The sequence below is a fragment of the Garra rufa genome, chromosome 17, assembly GCF_049309525.1.
Source record: "Garra rufa chromosome 17, GarRuf1.0, whole genome shotgun sequence".
In the NCBI taxonomy this organism is placed as follows: domain Eukaryota; kingdom Metazoa; phylum Chordata; class Actinopteri; order Cypriniformes; family Cyprinidae; genus Garra; species Garra rufa.
Genome location: NC_133377.1, coordinates 42058725 through 42076580, shown reverse-complemented (window position 1 = coordinate 42076580; position 17856 = coordinate 42058725). Strand labels below are relative to the sequence as shown.

The window sequence follows — 17856 nt, the reverse complement described above, 5'->3', positions numbered from 1 at the left end:
CTTTATTTTGGACATCAATTTTTAATCAGCAAATGAGTGCTGACTGGGGGATTGAGTGCTGTGTTTTCAAGTGGTTTCTGCTCTAATTTGATGGATGTTTGTGGGTTTTTTCAGGTTTGAGGTGCTGACGTTTCTGCTGTTGTGTTATAATGCGTCTCTGAGCTACATGAGCAGCTCGTCTCTGCAGTCTCTGTGTCAGCTCAGCTCCAGGTTCGACAAAATATTAATCTTTTTGTAAAAATAAATAAATAATAATTTCCAAGCCTATTGGTATTTATTTATTGAAATACAGTTGTATTTATTTACATGTTCATTATTTAAATAAATTATTTAGCAAAAATATTTTAAATAAAATATAATTTTTTTAAATGTTATTATTTTTTGTGGTAATATTTGTGTAAAACAAGTAACAATGTACTTAACACATTTATTGCAATCAATTGTTTTTTTTCTTAAAATGTAATTTTTATTTAAATAAATCTTTTAAATACTTTCACATATGTTTTAATTTTAAATAAATTATTTAGCAAAAATATTTTAAATAAAATATAATTTTTTTAAAATGTTATTATTTTTTGTGTAATATTTGTGTAAAACAAGTAACAATGTACTTAACACATTTATTACAATCAATTGTTTTTTTCTTAAAATATAATTTTTATTTAAATAAATCTTTTAAATAATTTCAAATATATGTTTTAATTTTAAATAAATTATTTAGCAAAAATATTTTAAATAAAATATATATATTTTTAAATGTTATTATTTTTTGTGTAATATTTGTGTAAAACAAGTAACAATGTACTTAACACATTTATTAAAATCAATTGTTTTTTCTTAAAATATTATTTTTTTTAAATAAATCTTTTAAATAATTTCACATGTTTTAATTTTAAATAAATTATTTAGCAAAAATATTTTAAATAAAATATAATTTTTTTAAATGTTATTATTTTTTTGTAATATTTGTGTGAAACAAGTAACAATGTACTTAACACATTTATTACAATCAATTGTTTTTTTCTTAAAATATTATTTTTTTTAAATAAATCTTTTAAATAATTTCACATGTTTTAATTTTAAATAAATTATTTAGCAAAAATATTTTAAATAAAATATAATTTTTTAAATGTTATTATTTTTTGTGTAATATTTGTGTGAAACAAGTAACAATGTACTTAACACATTTATTAAAATCAATTGTTTTTTCTTAAAATATTATTTTTTTTAAATAAATCTTTTAATAATTTCACATGTTTTAATTTTAAATAAATTATTTAGCAAAAATATTTTAAATAAAATATAATTTTTTTAAATGTTATTATTTTTTTGTAATATTTGTGTGAAACAAGTAACAATGTACTTAACATTTATTACAATCAATTGTTTTTTTCTTAAAATATAATTTTTATTTAAATAAATCTTTTAAATAATTTCAAATATATGTTTTAATTTTAAATAAATTATTTAGCAAAAATGTTTTAAATAAAATATATATATTTTTTAAATATTATTATTTTTTGTGTAATATTTGTGTAAAACAAGTAACAATGTACTTAACACATTTATTAAAATCAATTGTTTTTTTCTTAAAATATTATTTTTTTTAAATAAATCTTTTAAATAATTTCACATGTTTTAATTTTAAATAAATTATTTAGCAAAAATATTTAAATAAAATAATTTTTTTAAATGTTATTATTTTTTGTAATATTTGTGTGAAACAAGTAACAATGTACTTAACATTTATTACAATCAATTGTTTTTTTCTTAAATCATTATTTTTTATTTAAATCTTTTAAATAATTTCAAATATATGTTTTAATTTTAATTTTATTTAATGTGTGTTTTAAATCAAAGTATTTAAATATTTATTTTTTGTTAATTTCATTTAAGGTTAAATTGTTTATCTAATATTTAAATCAGTTTATTATGTATTTAAATGAGTTTTATTTATTTATTTTTTATTTATTTTTTGTTTAGTATTTGTATGAAACAAATCAATAACATTGTACTTAATTTACACATTTATTAAAATCAGTTATACAAAATATTACATATTTTAAATACATTTTCATTTACATAATCTTAATTAAGATTAATGTAATTATTTAATTTGTGTGTGTTTCAATCAGTGTATTAAAATAAATTTGTATTTATTTACATTAATTTAAGCTTATTGTTATGCTTTTATTTTAATCAGTTTATTGAAATACAGTTTATTTATTAACATGTTCATTTATTACATTTAAAGAAAAATAATTGTTTTTTTAATTTTTGTGTGAAACAAATCAATAACAATGTTCTTAATTGACACATTTATTAATCTATTTATTTATTTAAATTTAAATTTTTATAAAAATATTCTTTTAAATAAATTTCATTTACATAATCTTTTAAATAATATTTTATCATTTATATATATTATATTTTATTTAAATCAATTTATTTAAATACATTTTATTTACATATTCAGTTATTTAAAAAATAATTTAATAATTTAAATTCTATAATTTCTGTTTAATATTTGTGTGAAACAAATCAATAACATACTTAATTTACACATTTATTAAAATCAGTTATAAAAAATTATTTTTAGTACATATTTTTATGCAAATAATTGTATTATAAATACATTTTCATTCACATAATCTTAAATCATTTAAAATATATATTTTATTTAATTTTGTATGTTTAAATCAGTGTATTTAAATTTTTTTTATTTAATTTATTTAAGCTTAAATTGTTATGCTAAAATTTAATTCAGTTTATTATTTATTTTATATTTTTATTTAAGCTTAAATTGTTATGCTAATATTTAAATCAGTTTATTATTATTTATTTTTTAATAGTTTATTATTGTTTTGTTTAATATTTATGTAAAACAAATCTAGAACAATGTATTAAATGTACACATTTATTGAAATCTATTAATTTATTTCCATTTTAATGTTCTGCTGTTGTGTTATAATGCGTCTCTGAGGTACATGAGCACATGATCTTCAGTCTCTGTCAACTTAGCCCAAGATTCAACACACAACACACTGACATACAATTTTAGTCCATCAAATACATGTGATCAGGATTTAGTGCCAGTAATGTGTGTTTAGTAATGATCCCTAAAGGATTATGATGGTTCAGCACAGAGGTGTTTGTCTGAAATGTCAAACAATTGAGCGCCAATGCTTTGTATGGACAAAATTGTATGATTCATTTGCTTTAATTGCTTTAAGAAATATATTATCTTGAGCTTGAGCCAAATTACAGACCAAACCTACACACTTGGGACCAACATATATCAGCCAAGGCTATAATTTGCTGATATTTGACTGTTTTGAGATTGTTAGCATAGGTCAACCTCCATTTAGCTGATTAAAATATATTAATGCCTTAAAAATATATATATTTCCACGCCTGTTGGTATTTATTTATTGAAATAGTGTTATTTATTTATTTATTGTTTATATATATATATATATAATATATATATATACATATATATATATATACTTAAATGTTAATGAAATAAATCATATATAATTACACATAATATATAAATATTTAACATCTAAATTAAAAAAAAATCTGAAAAATAGTCTAAAACTACTTTTCTCTCAAATGTAATTTTTTTTTTTATTTATATATTTTTTAAATAATAAACTTCTGAAAATTAAATCAATTTAAATAAAACCTTAACCAAGGCAAATTACTAAACTGAGCTGTGTGAATAGACATGTAAAAATAAATTAAAATAATCATTACGTAAAAAGATTATATAAATGTAAATATTTATTTTTATTTATAAAATGTCTAAAAATGCCAAAAAAAGAAAAAAAAAAACATTTTCCCTAAAATGGAAATTTAAAATAAATATCTAATTTTTATTATAAACATATTTACATTATTTATATTTATATTTATATATATATATTAAAAAGCACATCTAAAAATAGTCTAAAACTACAAAAACAATTTTCTGGCAAATGTAAAAAGCTAAACAATAAATAGATATTTTTATACACTTCTGCAAATTAAATCAATTTAAATAAAACCTTAAACCAAGCTAATCCCCATATTTATATATAATATATATAATATATTTTAACATTACATTTTTTTTTTGTTTAATATTTTTGTGTAACACATCAATAACATTATATCCAATTTACACATGTATTAAACCAATTGCATTAAAAAAGTATGGATATTGTAATAAAATATAAAATTTATTTAAATAATTTTATTTTAAATACATTTTAATTTATATACTCTTAAATAATTTATTTGGATTTTTATTTAAACATTTGTGTCTTTAAATAAATTTATTTAAATACATTTTATTTATTTAATTATTTTAGGTTTAATTGTTCATATTTAAATCAATTTATTGAAATAGTTTATTTATTTTCATTTCTATATTTTTAATTTTATTTTTTAATTTCTATAAATTGTTTGTGAATTTTATTTGTATTTTAAATACATTTTTATTTACATAATCTTTTAAATATTAAAAAAAATGTATTTCAGTTTGTATTGTATTTAATTTTTGTGTGTTTAAATCAGTTTAATTAAATTCTTTTACGGTTAAATTGTTTTATTTATTTAAATCATTTAATTTATTTTTATTTTTTCTTTATTATACATTACCAATGTTTGTTAGTAAATAAATAGAGAAATGTTTAAATCAATGTAAATATTTTTTTTAAATGTTATTTTATTTAAGGTTAAATTATGCTCATATTTATATCAGCTTTATTTATTTAGATATTTATTTATTAAAATTATTTTCTTTTCAATATTTTTTTTTTTTACTATTTGTATGAAACAAATCAATAACAATGTACTTAATTTATACATTAAAATCTATTAATTGATTTCAATGTTAATTAAAAAAAAATACATATTTTAAATTAATAATTTTTTTTATTTAAATCATTACCAAGGCTGTTGGTTGGTAAATAGATTAAAATATACATGCATACGTTGCCATTTCTTTCTTTAAAAACATTATTTATTCATTTTTTTAGTTTAAATAAAATATAAAAAATATATATAATTTATGGACAATTATGTTTAATATATCAGCACAATATAGACTGACTAGTAGGTTCATTTTAGGCAGACTTTGTGCTACGTTCAGGTGTTATAATACTGTATAAAATTAAAATAATGCGTCTCTTTATCTCAAATCCACCCATGATCCTCTCTGCTTCCAGTCAGCCTGATCCTCTTATATAGACCTGAACCTGTGACTGCTCTTTTAGCATTAAATATAATTCACATTTGGTTGATCGGCTGATGTATTTGTCTGTTTTCAGAGTCAGTATCTGTGGGTATCCCAGGCAGCAGGTGCGGCGGTATAAAGGCATCAGTTCGCGGCTCATGGTCACGTCAGAGTTCCTCGTTCAGCTCATCACGGGGATTCATTTCTCACTGTGAGTCTTTCAAACCAAACCTGATATCAGACCTGCTGATGGGAGTGAATCATGGGGGCGTGGCCTCCAGTCTCCACAAACCCCGCCCACCTCATTATCATTATTAACACATTTCTTTCATACTTTCATAACCGATTATTTATTGATTACATACAAATAGTTCATTAATTGTATTAGTTCTTCCCTGTTGTATCAGTTCCCAAATTTAGAAATTATTTATTTACTTACTTCATCAAATGTTTTTATTTATTCTTTTATATCATTTTTCTACTTATATCGTTCCAACGCTTTTATCTTAATTACTGTTATTATTAATATTCTTCCAAAAATAATTGAATGTTCAGCATCTGACAATTTTCTGTTTTTTTAAAAAAAAAAAAATAATTTTATTATTATTGTTATTATTACAAAAAGATGTTTTGATGGGTCTTGACATAAAAAAATGTTTTTCCCTTTTGTATCACTTCTCAAATGTAGAAATATTATGTATTTATTTGTTTACTTCGTTTAATGTTTTAAATTATTCTTTTATGTAATTTTTCTGCATATTTTGTTCTAACCCTGTTTATCTTGATTATTGTTATAATTATTATTATTATTATTAATATTCTTCCAAAAAATAGACAATTTTTTTACATTTCCAGCATCTAACAATTTCCGTTTTATTATTATTATAATTATTATTATAAATGTTCTTCCAAAAAGTAATTGACAATTTTTTAAAATTTCCAGCATCTGACAATTTTCTGTTTTTTAATTATTTTATTATTATTGTTATTGTTAAAAAAAAGATGTTTTGATGGGTCTTGACATAAAAAAAGTTTTTCCCTTTTGTATCAGTTCTCAAATGTAGAAATATTATGTATTTATTTGTTTACTTCGTTTAATGTTTTAAATTATTCTTTTATGTAATTTTTCTGCATATTTTGTTCTAACCCTGTTTATCTTGATTATTATTATAATTATTATTATTAATATTCTTCCAAAAAATAGACAATTTTTTTTTTAATTTCCAGCATCTAACAATTTCCGTTTTATTATTATAATTATTATTATAAATGTTCTTCCAAAAAGTAATTGACCATTTTTTAAAATTTCCAGCATCTGACAATTTCCTTATTATTATTATTATTATTATTATTATTATTATTCCAAAAATAATTAACCTTTTTTTTTTCCTTTCCAGCATCTGTCAATTTCCTTATTATGATTAGTAAATAAATAATAATATAAATAAATATATATAAATATAAATAAATAATTGACTTTTTTTTTTATTTCCAGCATTTGATTTATAACAATTAGTTGTAAAAAGTTGCAAATGTACAATAATCGTCTCCATTTGGCTGAATAAAAATAATTCAATAAATAATTATGTTGTGTTTTATGGATAACACTAGGGCTGTAACGTCCCAGTCGACTAGTCGATTAATTGGTCGATACGGTCTGGTTCGACCAAAATACTGATTGGTCGATTTTTTGCCGCGCTCATTTCATCAGTTTGGCCGTGCTTATTTCATCAGGTGGAAAGCACTAATTGCTAATGGGGGTGTTTTCAGAGCACCCCTGTTTCACAGGGAACAGTCTGTTTTCAGAACACCCCCATTGTTTTCACTGTTTTGGATTAGCCCAACCCACTGGAGAAGAGAGACAGATAAGTAGGCTTTTGGGGCCGTTCACATGTAGCGTCTTTTGCGCGATCAAGTTCGTTATTTCAAATGTAGATGCGCGTCTTGCGCGCGCATAATGGAAGCGACGTGGTCGCGACGCGCACGCGGTGCGACGCGCTCGTTTTTTCCGCTTCATCAGCTTCCTCACGTTTTTCCGTTACATTGAAACCTCAGCAGAAACAGCTCATCATTGTGGTCCAAGGATTTTCTGAACTTTATGATTTGTCAAGCCTCCATTATTTTGACGCAAATAGAAGCAACAATGCATGAGACGCATATAGGCTTGGAGCTAGAGCGCAGCTGATGGTTGCTTAGAAACGGCAGACGCTTCCGGAGAGCAAGCGCCCGAGCGCTTTGTTGACATTAGGAAGAAAGCATCGCGCCTAGCGTTTTCCACGCGTTTTTAGGCGCGACATGTGAACGGCCCCTCATCCAAACGGAAAAATAATATCACGGAAGGAATTGTTTAGTCTATTCGTGTCTCAGCCGCGTAGCTGAGCTCTAATGTTCAGTCTCGCTCTGTGCGAGCTGCGCAGAGCGGCTGAAATGATAGTGTCTGACAGTTATACTTATATGACTAAAATAATTTTCTAAATTATGTTGCACATTCCTCAAAAGTTCTTGTGATATCACTAGTTGACAACATAGTACTGTTTTCAGAAATCACAGGCTATGATATTGCGCAGGTGCACGTGATGCACCGCTGTCAGAGACGACAGACTCGTGTGTCAGACTCATTTCAGTGCAAAATAATTAGGTAAAAAAACGATTAAATATACTGCAAAAAGTTTTTTATGTTTATTTATAATAAATTTAGGCAGACAACAAGGCTACCAAGTACTGAGTACAGTAGGTATCTAATTAATGTAATGTACGTTTTTTTCCCTCCACAACGTCATTTTTAGTCGACTTTTAGTCGAAAGTTTCTGGACTTCAGTCGACCAAGATTTTCTTTGGTTGATTACAGCCCTAGATAACACCATATGTGACCCTGGACCACAAAACCAGTCTTAAGTCGCTGGGGTATATTTGTAGCAATAGCCAAAAATACATTGCATGGGTCAACATTTTTGATTTTTCTTTTATGCCAAAAATCATTAAGAAATTAAGTGAAGTTCATGTTCCATGAAGATTTTTTGTAAAATTCCTACTGTAAACATATCAAAATGTAATTTTTGATTAGTAATATGCATTGTTAAGAACTTAATTTGGACAACTTTAAAGGTGATTTTCTCAGTCTTTTTGATTTTTTTGCATCCTCAGATTCCAGATTTTCAAATAGATGTATCTCAGCCAAATATTGTCCTATCCTAACAAACCATACATCAATAGAAAGCTTATTTATTGAGCTTTCATATGATGTATAAATCTCAGTTTTGTCAAATTTAACCTTATGACTGGTTTTGTGGTCCAGGGTCACATAAGGTTGAGTAAATGTTATTTATGGGAAACCATCTCTTGACTGTGTGTGTATGTGGTCTTGTTTTTCTATCCTGGTAGGGTCTTGAATCTGGATATTTGTGTATGTGTGTGTTTTGTGTGTTGTGCAGGTGTAACGGTGAGGTGGAGCTGGGCTGGAAGGCTCTGGATGACGTTCTGTACCGATCGCAGCTGGAGCTCTTCCCGGAGGCTTTGCTGGTGTGTTTCACGCTCACGCTTCAGCACAGATTACACTGATCCGGCCAAAGCGCAGACGATTACCAGCATTTCTCAAATTCATTCACTGATCCTGTTAGAATGACCAACTGTGGCTCTGTGACAGAAACACAAGCATTGGCGGAACAAACCAACCGAATCACACATGTATTTATTTATTTAATACCAAAAGTATATTATTTAAAAATTATAAATATATGCATTTATTTATTATTTAATCAATAAAATGCAGGCAGCAGGACTGAAGCATGATATTAGATACTGAATCAGTGAATTTTAGTTTGGGTGTATTATCAATAAAGAAATCATTTAAAAAAAAAATACTATTTCAAATAAGTCTCAGTTTAAGGACTGTGAAAATAAATTGACTTGTAGTAAGAAATGGCATATGAATGTTCATGTTCATAAAGCCCAATATAATAGACCATTTAAATTTACAGTATCTCACAAAAGTACACCCCTCACATTTCAGCAACCATTTTAGTATATCTTCTCAAGGGACAATACTATTGAAATGAAACTTGGATATATTTTCGAGTAGTCAATGTGCAGCTTGTATAGCAGTATAGAGTTACTGTCCTCTGAAGATAACTCAACATACAGCCATTATTGTCAAAATAGCTGGCAACAAAAGTGAGTACAACCTTAAGTGATAACAGCAGTATGTTGTTTAACCATGCAAAGCCACATGCCATGTCCATCAAGTTTATGTTTTTGCTTAAAAGGACCAAACAAACGTGTATCTTGTATTAGAGCAGTTAAAATTAGGTGCTTTGGGTACAATTCTCTCATACTGACCACTGGATGTTCAACATGGCATCTCATGGCAAAGACCTTTCTGAGGATTTGAGAATTAGAATTGTTGCTCTTCACAAAGCTGTCTCGATACGATTTGATACAATGTGACACGTGGGCCAGAGCCAATTAGTTAATGCTGAACACATTTACTCAAAAAACAGAACTCTGCATTTTTCTTCAATTTATTGCAGACAAAAGTGCATTATAACAAAGTGCATTTTGCTTAAATATTTGCAACTTTAAGTGCTCTGATTAATTGTACACAAATTGTATTAATCTGGAAATTACCACAAGTCAACATTTACCTTTCCAAGGGTACAGTCTGAGCTCACACAAGCACAAAATCTTCTTCTTATTATTCTTAACTTCTTATTAAATCTTATAATTCTTTTTTGTGACCCCATGTACTGCCATAACATATTTCACTATGAAATCACTTAAATGCTACATCTAGTTCTTGAATTCTTCGAGCTTCTGCAGTGATTCTCAAGTATATTTCCTCATACATACATGGTCTCTTTCTGCTGATCCATGTACCTCTTGCTCAAATCTCGGCAAATAGCCGCTTTGAGTTCTTTCGACATTTTCCATGAGTTTTTTTAAATTCGCGGGCGCCACTGCGCCCCCTAATGGCTAGGTGGAGTATCGATACTAAGGGCTAGAATATCGATACTGTATCTTTTTTTTATTATATCGGTTTGTATCTAAGAATCGATATTTTGAGCACACCCCTAGCATGAGTGCTGCCAGCATTGCTTTAAAGGTTGCAGAAGTAGAAGGTCAGCTTGTCAGTGCTCAGACCATACGCCACACACTGAATCGGTTTGCATAGACATCATCCCAGAAGGAAGCCTCATCTGAAGCTGGCTGTTGATATAAAATTAGAAGCACACAATTCCCTAGAATATCATTTTATGCTTAAACATTAAAGGTCCCATATTGTCAAAATCGAAATTTCCTGGCTTTTTTCATGATAACTGAGGTCTAGGGGCTATGTAACTACCATATGAGTTTCAAAACAGTCAATCCACAGTAAAATGCACACAGCCTGCTTAAAGTAGCTGTTCATTTTTGTCAAACCCAGACAATATCGTGTCCATAACATTGCTAAGCAACAACAACACCCAAACAAGTCGAGAAAACCCTATTCAGTCGATAGATGTCGAAACTACATCATTGCACAGGCTTCAGAACAACGTGAATATAAGAGACCAGTGGCATGCAGGCGGAGTATTATCAGAAATGAGTTCCCAGCTAGTTTAGCATTTGCACATGTGCTGTGTGATATTACTGCTCCTGCTTCAGCCTTATTACGGCAGCAAACTTCCTTGATTATTACGCCGGAATGGGAGTGTAGTTCCTAATCTTATCAGCCTAGAAACTCGCAGCTTTGCATTTCCACCGGTCTCAGTACACGATAGAACTACAGAAGAGTCAAGTTTTAAATAGGACAAATATCTAAACTCGTTGGTCATTTTTGAACGCGATGCTATTAGTCTAATAGGATTCAATGATTTATGCTAAGCTATGCTAAAAGTGATATCGCCAGAACAGGAGAATGGCTGAATGGATTTCAAAACGGTAAAAATCAATTTATTAACTCGGGGGGGAGTTGGAGAATGAGCCTATTTCCAAAAAAAGTGGAGTGTTCCTTTAAAGCTCCTTGTATGAAGATTTGTACTCATGGAAATGACTAAAGTAGTCGAACCTGTTCATTAGAAGGGGGTGAGCAAATACTTTTGGCAATATAGTGTGTATGTGTGTATCAGAGGTTGCGTTAGACTTTAACATTGCCCGTCATTTTGATGGACAAGGTCGTAAAAATTCCGTCATAATCCATTATTACCCGTCATTTTAATTTTCATATTTTAATTTTAATACCACATTTAATTGCATTTATGTTTTTTCACATTTTCAGGACAATATAGATTTATAATATAGGCATTTATTTTGAAGAGAACAGATAAACCGATGAGACTGCTTAACTTTTCATGTTCAAGACCACATCCTGTCTCAAGTCTTAAATTTCAAATTATGTCTATTTCATTAGGAAATTCAAGCAATAAATACCGTTTTGGCGCTCTATAATGTGGCGTGATAGATCGTTGTAGCTTCTTTGTAGTCGCATGTGCAGTTTCGTTTTTGTTCTGGATTCAGTTCTCTGCTGCCACACTGGAGCGCACTCGCCACCAACTGGACAGGAGTGGGAATTACAGCTAAAACGGCTTGCCATAGTAGTATGGCAAAGAGTATTTAATGCTAAAACGGCTTCTGTCAAAGTTTTTTTTTTCGTCATTTCTAAAAAAAATTCTGTCAATGACGGACAATTTTCGGTTAACGCGGACAGGAGTGGGAATTACAGCTAAAACGGCTTGCCATAGTAGTATGGCAAAGAGTATTTAATGCTAAAACGGCTTGCCATAGTAGTATGGCAAAGAGTATTTAATGCTAAAACGGCTTCTGTCAAAGTTTTTTTTTTTCGTCATTTCTAAAAAAAAATCTGTCAATGACGGACAATTTTCGGTTAACGCGGACAGGAGTGGGAATTACAGCTAAAACGGCTTGCCATAGTAGTATGGCAAAGAGTATTTAATGCTAAAACGGCTTCTGTCAAAGTTTTTTTTTTTCGTCATTTCTAAAAAAAATTCTGTCAATGACGGACAATTTTCGGTTAACGCGGACAGGAGTGGGAATTACAGCTAAAACGGCTTGCCATAGTAGTATGGCAAAGAGTATTTAATGCTAAAACGGCTTCTGTCAAAGTTTTTTTTTTTCGTCATTTCTAAAAAAAATTCTGTCAATGACGGACAATTTTCGGTTAACGCGGACAGGAGTGGGAATTACAGCTAAAACGGCTTGCCATAGTAGTATGGCAAAGAGTATTTAATGCTAAAACGGCTTCTGTCAAAGTTTTTTTTTTCGTCATTTCTAAAAAAAAATCTGTCAATGACGGACAATTTTCGGTTAACGCGGACAGGAGTGGGAATTACAGCTAAAACGGCTTGCCATAGTAGTATGGCAAAGAGTATTTAATGCTAAAACGGCTTGCCATAGTAGTATGGCAAAGAGTATTTAATGCTAAAACGGCTTGCCATAGTAGTATGGCAAAGAGTATTTAATGCTAAAACGGCTTGCCATAGTAGTATGGCAAAGAGTATTTAATGCTAAAACGGCTTGCCATAGTAGTATGGCAAAGAGTATTTAATGCTAAAACGGCTTCTGTCAAAGTTTTTTTTTTCGTCATTTCTAAAAAAAAATTCTGTCAATGACGGACAATTTTCGGTTAACGCGACCTCTGATGTGTATATATAAGATGTTTCTGCAGGGCTATATCTAAAACTATTTCTGTCAATCTTTGCTCAGGTGGGAAACGCCATCAAGTCGTCTCTCCATGGCGCGTCTCTGAAGGCCATTAAAGAGGGAACTCGCTCCATCCAGGTGGAAATCACACCCACGGCCTCCCGCATCTCCCGAAACGCCGTCACCAGTCTGTCCATCCGCGGACACCGCTGGAAACGCCACGGTGAGACGCCCGCCCTGACTCACACTTCCTGCGGCCGGCGACGGATGCGGCGTCAGTGTGTCGTAGTAATAATCGCTCGGGGGTTTTTCCCTGCTCCTGATGTTTGTGACTCAGACGGAGCGGGATTCCTGCTTTAATCATAGTTATAACGTGACGCGTTTGGCACAGAGTTTCAGCCTCGACGCTCATGCAGCTGTTGGCTTTGACGCGGCACTCCGGAGCCCATCGCCAGCTGACTCATTAGCAATCAGGCGTTTCAGACCTAATGAAGGCTTTTCTGTTCGTCAGCCCTAATTAGGCAGCAAACGCACTCATTAGTGTGGTTTGCTGAGGCAGGCGTCACCATCACTCGTGCTCATATGTGCTGGACACGTTTAGTGTCTAAATCATCTCACTAAACGCTGTGAAACATCTGCGCTGAACATATAAACGACTCGGATCACACGGATTATTTCTTTTAATTTCTTTAATTAGAAATTGCACCATAAATATCTGTTTTATAATATTAGATTTACTATTTCAAGCCTTTTTGTTTGTAACTGAAGTGTTTCATAATATGAAGTAATTATAGTTATCATGTAATTGTAATCTTTATAAATGTTTTAATTAGTAAAACATTTAAACCGTCTTAATTAAACAACATTCATATATAATAAATTATATTTTATAATATAATTAAATGTAATATTCATTATTCGTTTTTAATAATTATGGAGGTATAATAAAATGATATTATTCATATTATAATTATATTATTGATTCAAATGCAATATAACTATCATTTAAATTTAATACAATAGTGTTTTTATCATTATAATACTCATGTTAATGTTTCATAATTACTTTTTACAATTAAATATTTTATTAAATATTAATAATAGCGCAATATATATATTATAACAATATAATATAGTTATAATTGTAGTATTATATTATTATATATTATATATAATTGGAGTATTAATTTGATTTCTATATATGTATATATCAAAAATATAAATATATTTTATTAAATCAATAAACATTTTTACAAAATATAATAACAATTTTACAATTATATTATTATATTTTTAAAATCATTTTAGGTGTATTATAATAACTATAATATAAAATTTGTTACAATGAATATTAATTATATTGCAATATATTCTAACAATATAATAATGTTATATTAATTCTATCATATTTTGTAATGTAATTATACTATGCGTTTTTTCTATATCTTTTATATCTTTGCATATATATATATATATATATATATATTAATCATTACAGTAATATTACAATATATGGTTATTGTTATCATACCATTATGATAAAATATTAAAGCAATATAGTTTTATAGTATCATTTAATTATAATAATTATAAATTATAATGAAAGAAAAAAATATATTTTATTAAACCCCTTTAGGTTTTAAAATTAATTTTGACATTGTTATTATTTTAAAATTTTTTATTCTATATTAAAAATAATATAATATAATGATATGATATGATATAAATATTATTATAATGAAAAATAAAATAATTATATTTGATCAAACCCCTTTAGGTTTTAAAATTAATTAATTATTATTCTATATTAAAAATAATATAATATAATTATGTAAATAAAATTATAATGATGTATAGTATGACATTAACAATATAATTTAATTAATATTAATTGTAAAATATTTGATAAGAATAACAATAATATAAATAATTTAAAATAATGATTTTGTCTACATGATTTTAATATAATTTTATAATAATAATATAATTCAAAACAGCACCACTTTCGATGACAAGCAGTTGTTTTCATTTCACTGTCATGTGTGTCCATTTTCATCTTATAATTTTGAAGTGTTTCTGTTTGTGTCAGATTTGATTTCCATGTGTGTCATCAGCGTCATGCATGTATATCCGTGTGTGTGTGTGTGTGTGTCTCAGAGTCTCAGGAGGACAGTGTAGACTCCCCTGACTCCTGCCCGACGGGGCCCATCCCCGAGATTAGCGTAACGGGGGTCGGCGGCGAGCGGCTGCTCAACGGAGAGGCTCTGCGCAGCAGGACGGAGGGGGAGGCGCTAGGGGGCGCCACAGAGGTGGGGGTCGACCCTAGAGGTCAAGAGGTCAGGAGGCAGAAGTCCGTGCGGAGGCACCTAGAGGACGGGACGCCCTCCGCGGGGCGGGTTCAGTTCTAGAGCCCCACCCACCCCTCCCCTCTCCCTCGGGCCCAGAGGTACTTGGTGTGGGCGGAGCTTCTTCACACGCCTCTTAATTATTCATGAGATGTAAACGCTTATGAAAAACACTCAAAAACATTTCTTTTCTATATGGCTTTTGCGTTTTCCTGAAGGAATATGTCTGGTTCAGAAGTAAAGCTCTATTGACAGCGTTGATTACCACAGCAAATAAGTTTCGTACATTTAAAGCCATTTATACAATTTTTTAAACCTTTTTTTTTTTATGTTTGTATGTGGAAAACGTTGTTTTGTGACAACAGTATTTATATACGAATTATTTTATATGAATATAAATATACATCCACTGTAACTTTTCATGCTTAAATTAATCTTGACAATTTTAATTAAAAAAGTAGATTATTTTTCTAAATGACAAAATAATTTTTATAATAATTATATCAATATTATTTAAAAACTGTACTGTGAGTATAGACTATATATAAATATATTGTGTTGTATTTTATATTTTTATTGTTATACTATTATTTTATATAACTTGTTTCTGTTATATACAATTATTATATATTATAATCAGATATAATTATAAATATTATTTACATATAAGTTTTTATATATTACTATACATTTTTTATTAAATAAAAATATTTAATTATATTATTATTTATTAAAATGTTGTAATGAGATATATTTATAAATATTTAATATTCAATTATTATTGTTATTAATTTATTTATTTTTTACTTAGACAAATAATTTATATATATATATATATATATATATATATATATATATATATAACTATATATATAACTATATATATATTACTATATTGTTTTATGATAATTATAATTAATTAATTAATTAATTAATAATTCAGTTTTAATAAAAGCACTGTATAACATTAAATTGTTACAAAATATAAATAAATTTAAAATTATTATTGTTATTATTGTGTTGTAATTAGACTATTTATAATTAATGTTTACATTTATTATTATTATTATTATTATTATTGTTGTTGTTGTTGTATTAATTTTTTTACTTGGGGGAAAAATGTTTTATTATAAATTACTGAATTATTATTTTAATTATAATTATTACTTAATTATTTTTTATATAAAAGAACTGTATATACTATGCAAATAAAATGTGTAAAGTAATTTAATAATAATAATAAATATATGTTGTAATTTAGATATTTATAATTAATATTTAAATATATTATTGTCATTATTATTTTTATTTATTTTACTTGGGGACAAATCAAAATGTTTCATTATATATTACTATATTTTTATTTTATTAATTATAATTAACTTTTTAATAAAAGCACTGTATATAATATGTAATATATATATATATATATATAAAATGTTATGTATAGCAACTTAATAATAATAATTATTATTATATGTTATAATTGGATATATTTCGAATGAATATTTAAATATAATATTATTATTATTACTTTATTTTTTTTTACTTGGGGACAAATCAATGTTTTATTATATATTACTATATGATTAATATTTTAATTATAATTATTACATTATTAATTTTTTTAGAAAAGCACTGTTTATACTATGCAAATAAAATGTTATGTATAGTAATTTAATAATAATAATAATTATTATATGTTATAATTGGATATATTTCGAATGAATATTTAAATATAATATTATTATTACTTTATTTTTTTATTTGGGGACAAATCAATGTTTTATTATATATTACTATATGATTAATATTTTAATTATAATTATTACATTATTAATTTTTTTAGAAAAGCACTGTTTATACTATGCAAATAAAATGTTATGTATAGTAATTTAATAATAATAATAATTATTATATGTTATAATTGGATATATTTCGAATGAATATTTAAATATAATATTTTTTTTTTTTACTTGGGGACAAATCAATGTTTTATTATATATTACTATATGATTAATATTTTAATTATAATTATTACATTTTTTTTTTTTATAAAAGCACTGTTTATACTATGCAAATAAAATGTTATGTATAGTAATTTAATAATTATAATAATTATTATTATATGTTATAATTGGATATATTTCGAATGAATATTTAAATATATTATTATTACTTTATTTTTTTATTTGGGGACAAATCAATGTTTTATTATATATTACTATATGATTAACATTTTAGTTATAATTATCACATTATTAATTTTTTTTATAAAAGCACTGTTTATACTATGCAAATAAAATGTTGTGTAAAGTAATTTAATAATAAAAATTATTATTATATGTTGCAATTTAGATATTTATAATTAATATTTAAATATAATATTATTATTATTATTATTATTATATAACTTTTTTTTTTTTTTTTTTTTTTTTTTGCTTTTTTATGGACAAATGTAAATGTTTTATTGTGGTGATGAAGATTATATGAGATGTGGATAGAGCTTGTGTTGAACCAGGAATATTCCTGTCTGGATATTATTAACAGTCTCCTGAAATCTTCTGTTTAATGACCCTGGACTGGTCTTCTGTCTAACACTCTCGCGTCTATTCCTGTCGCATTCGTCAGCTCCCTCCACACTTCTGTTTT

At 26.9% G+C, this 17856-nt stretch overlaps 1 protein-coding gene across 1 annotated transcript; it reads left to right on the top strand.

Moving 5' to 3' along the window:
- The first annotated feature begins 94 nt into the window (after positions 1 to 94).
- Positions 95 to 15299, top strand: LOC141289421 (hyccin-like). Its single transcript, XM_073821519.1, has 5 exons — positions 95 to 210; positions 5319 to 5435; positions 8656 to 8743; positions 12923 to 13082; positions 15017 to 15299. The coding sequence occupies exons 1-5, from the start codon at positions 95 to 97 to the stop codon at positions 15265 to 15267; spliced, it is 732 nt and encodes a 243-aa protein (XP_073677620.1). The 3' UTR covers positions 15268 to 15299.
- Positions 15300 to 17856: the final 2557 nt, after the last annotated feature.

Coding starts and splice junctions, on each gene's coding strand:
- LOC141289421 (XM_073821519.1), top strand. CDS start 95: ATGTTTGTGGGTTTTTTCAGGTTTGAGGTGCTGACGTTTCTGCTGTTG. Junction 8,744..12,922: donor TCTTCCCGGAGGCTTTGCTG/GTGTGTTTCACG, acceptor ATCTTTGCTCAG/GTGGGAAACGCCATCAAGTC. Junction 13,083..15,016: donor ACACCGCTGGAAACGCCACG/GTGAGACGCCCG, acceptor TGTGTGTCTCAG/AGTCTCAGGAGGACAGTGTA.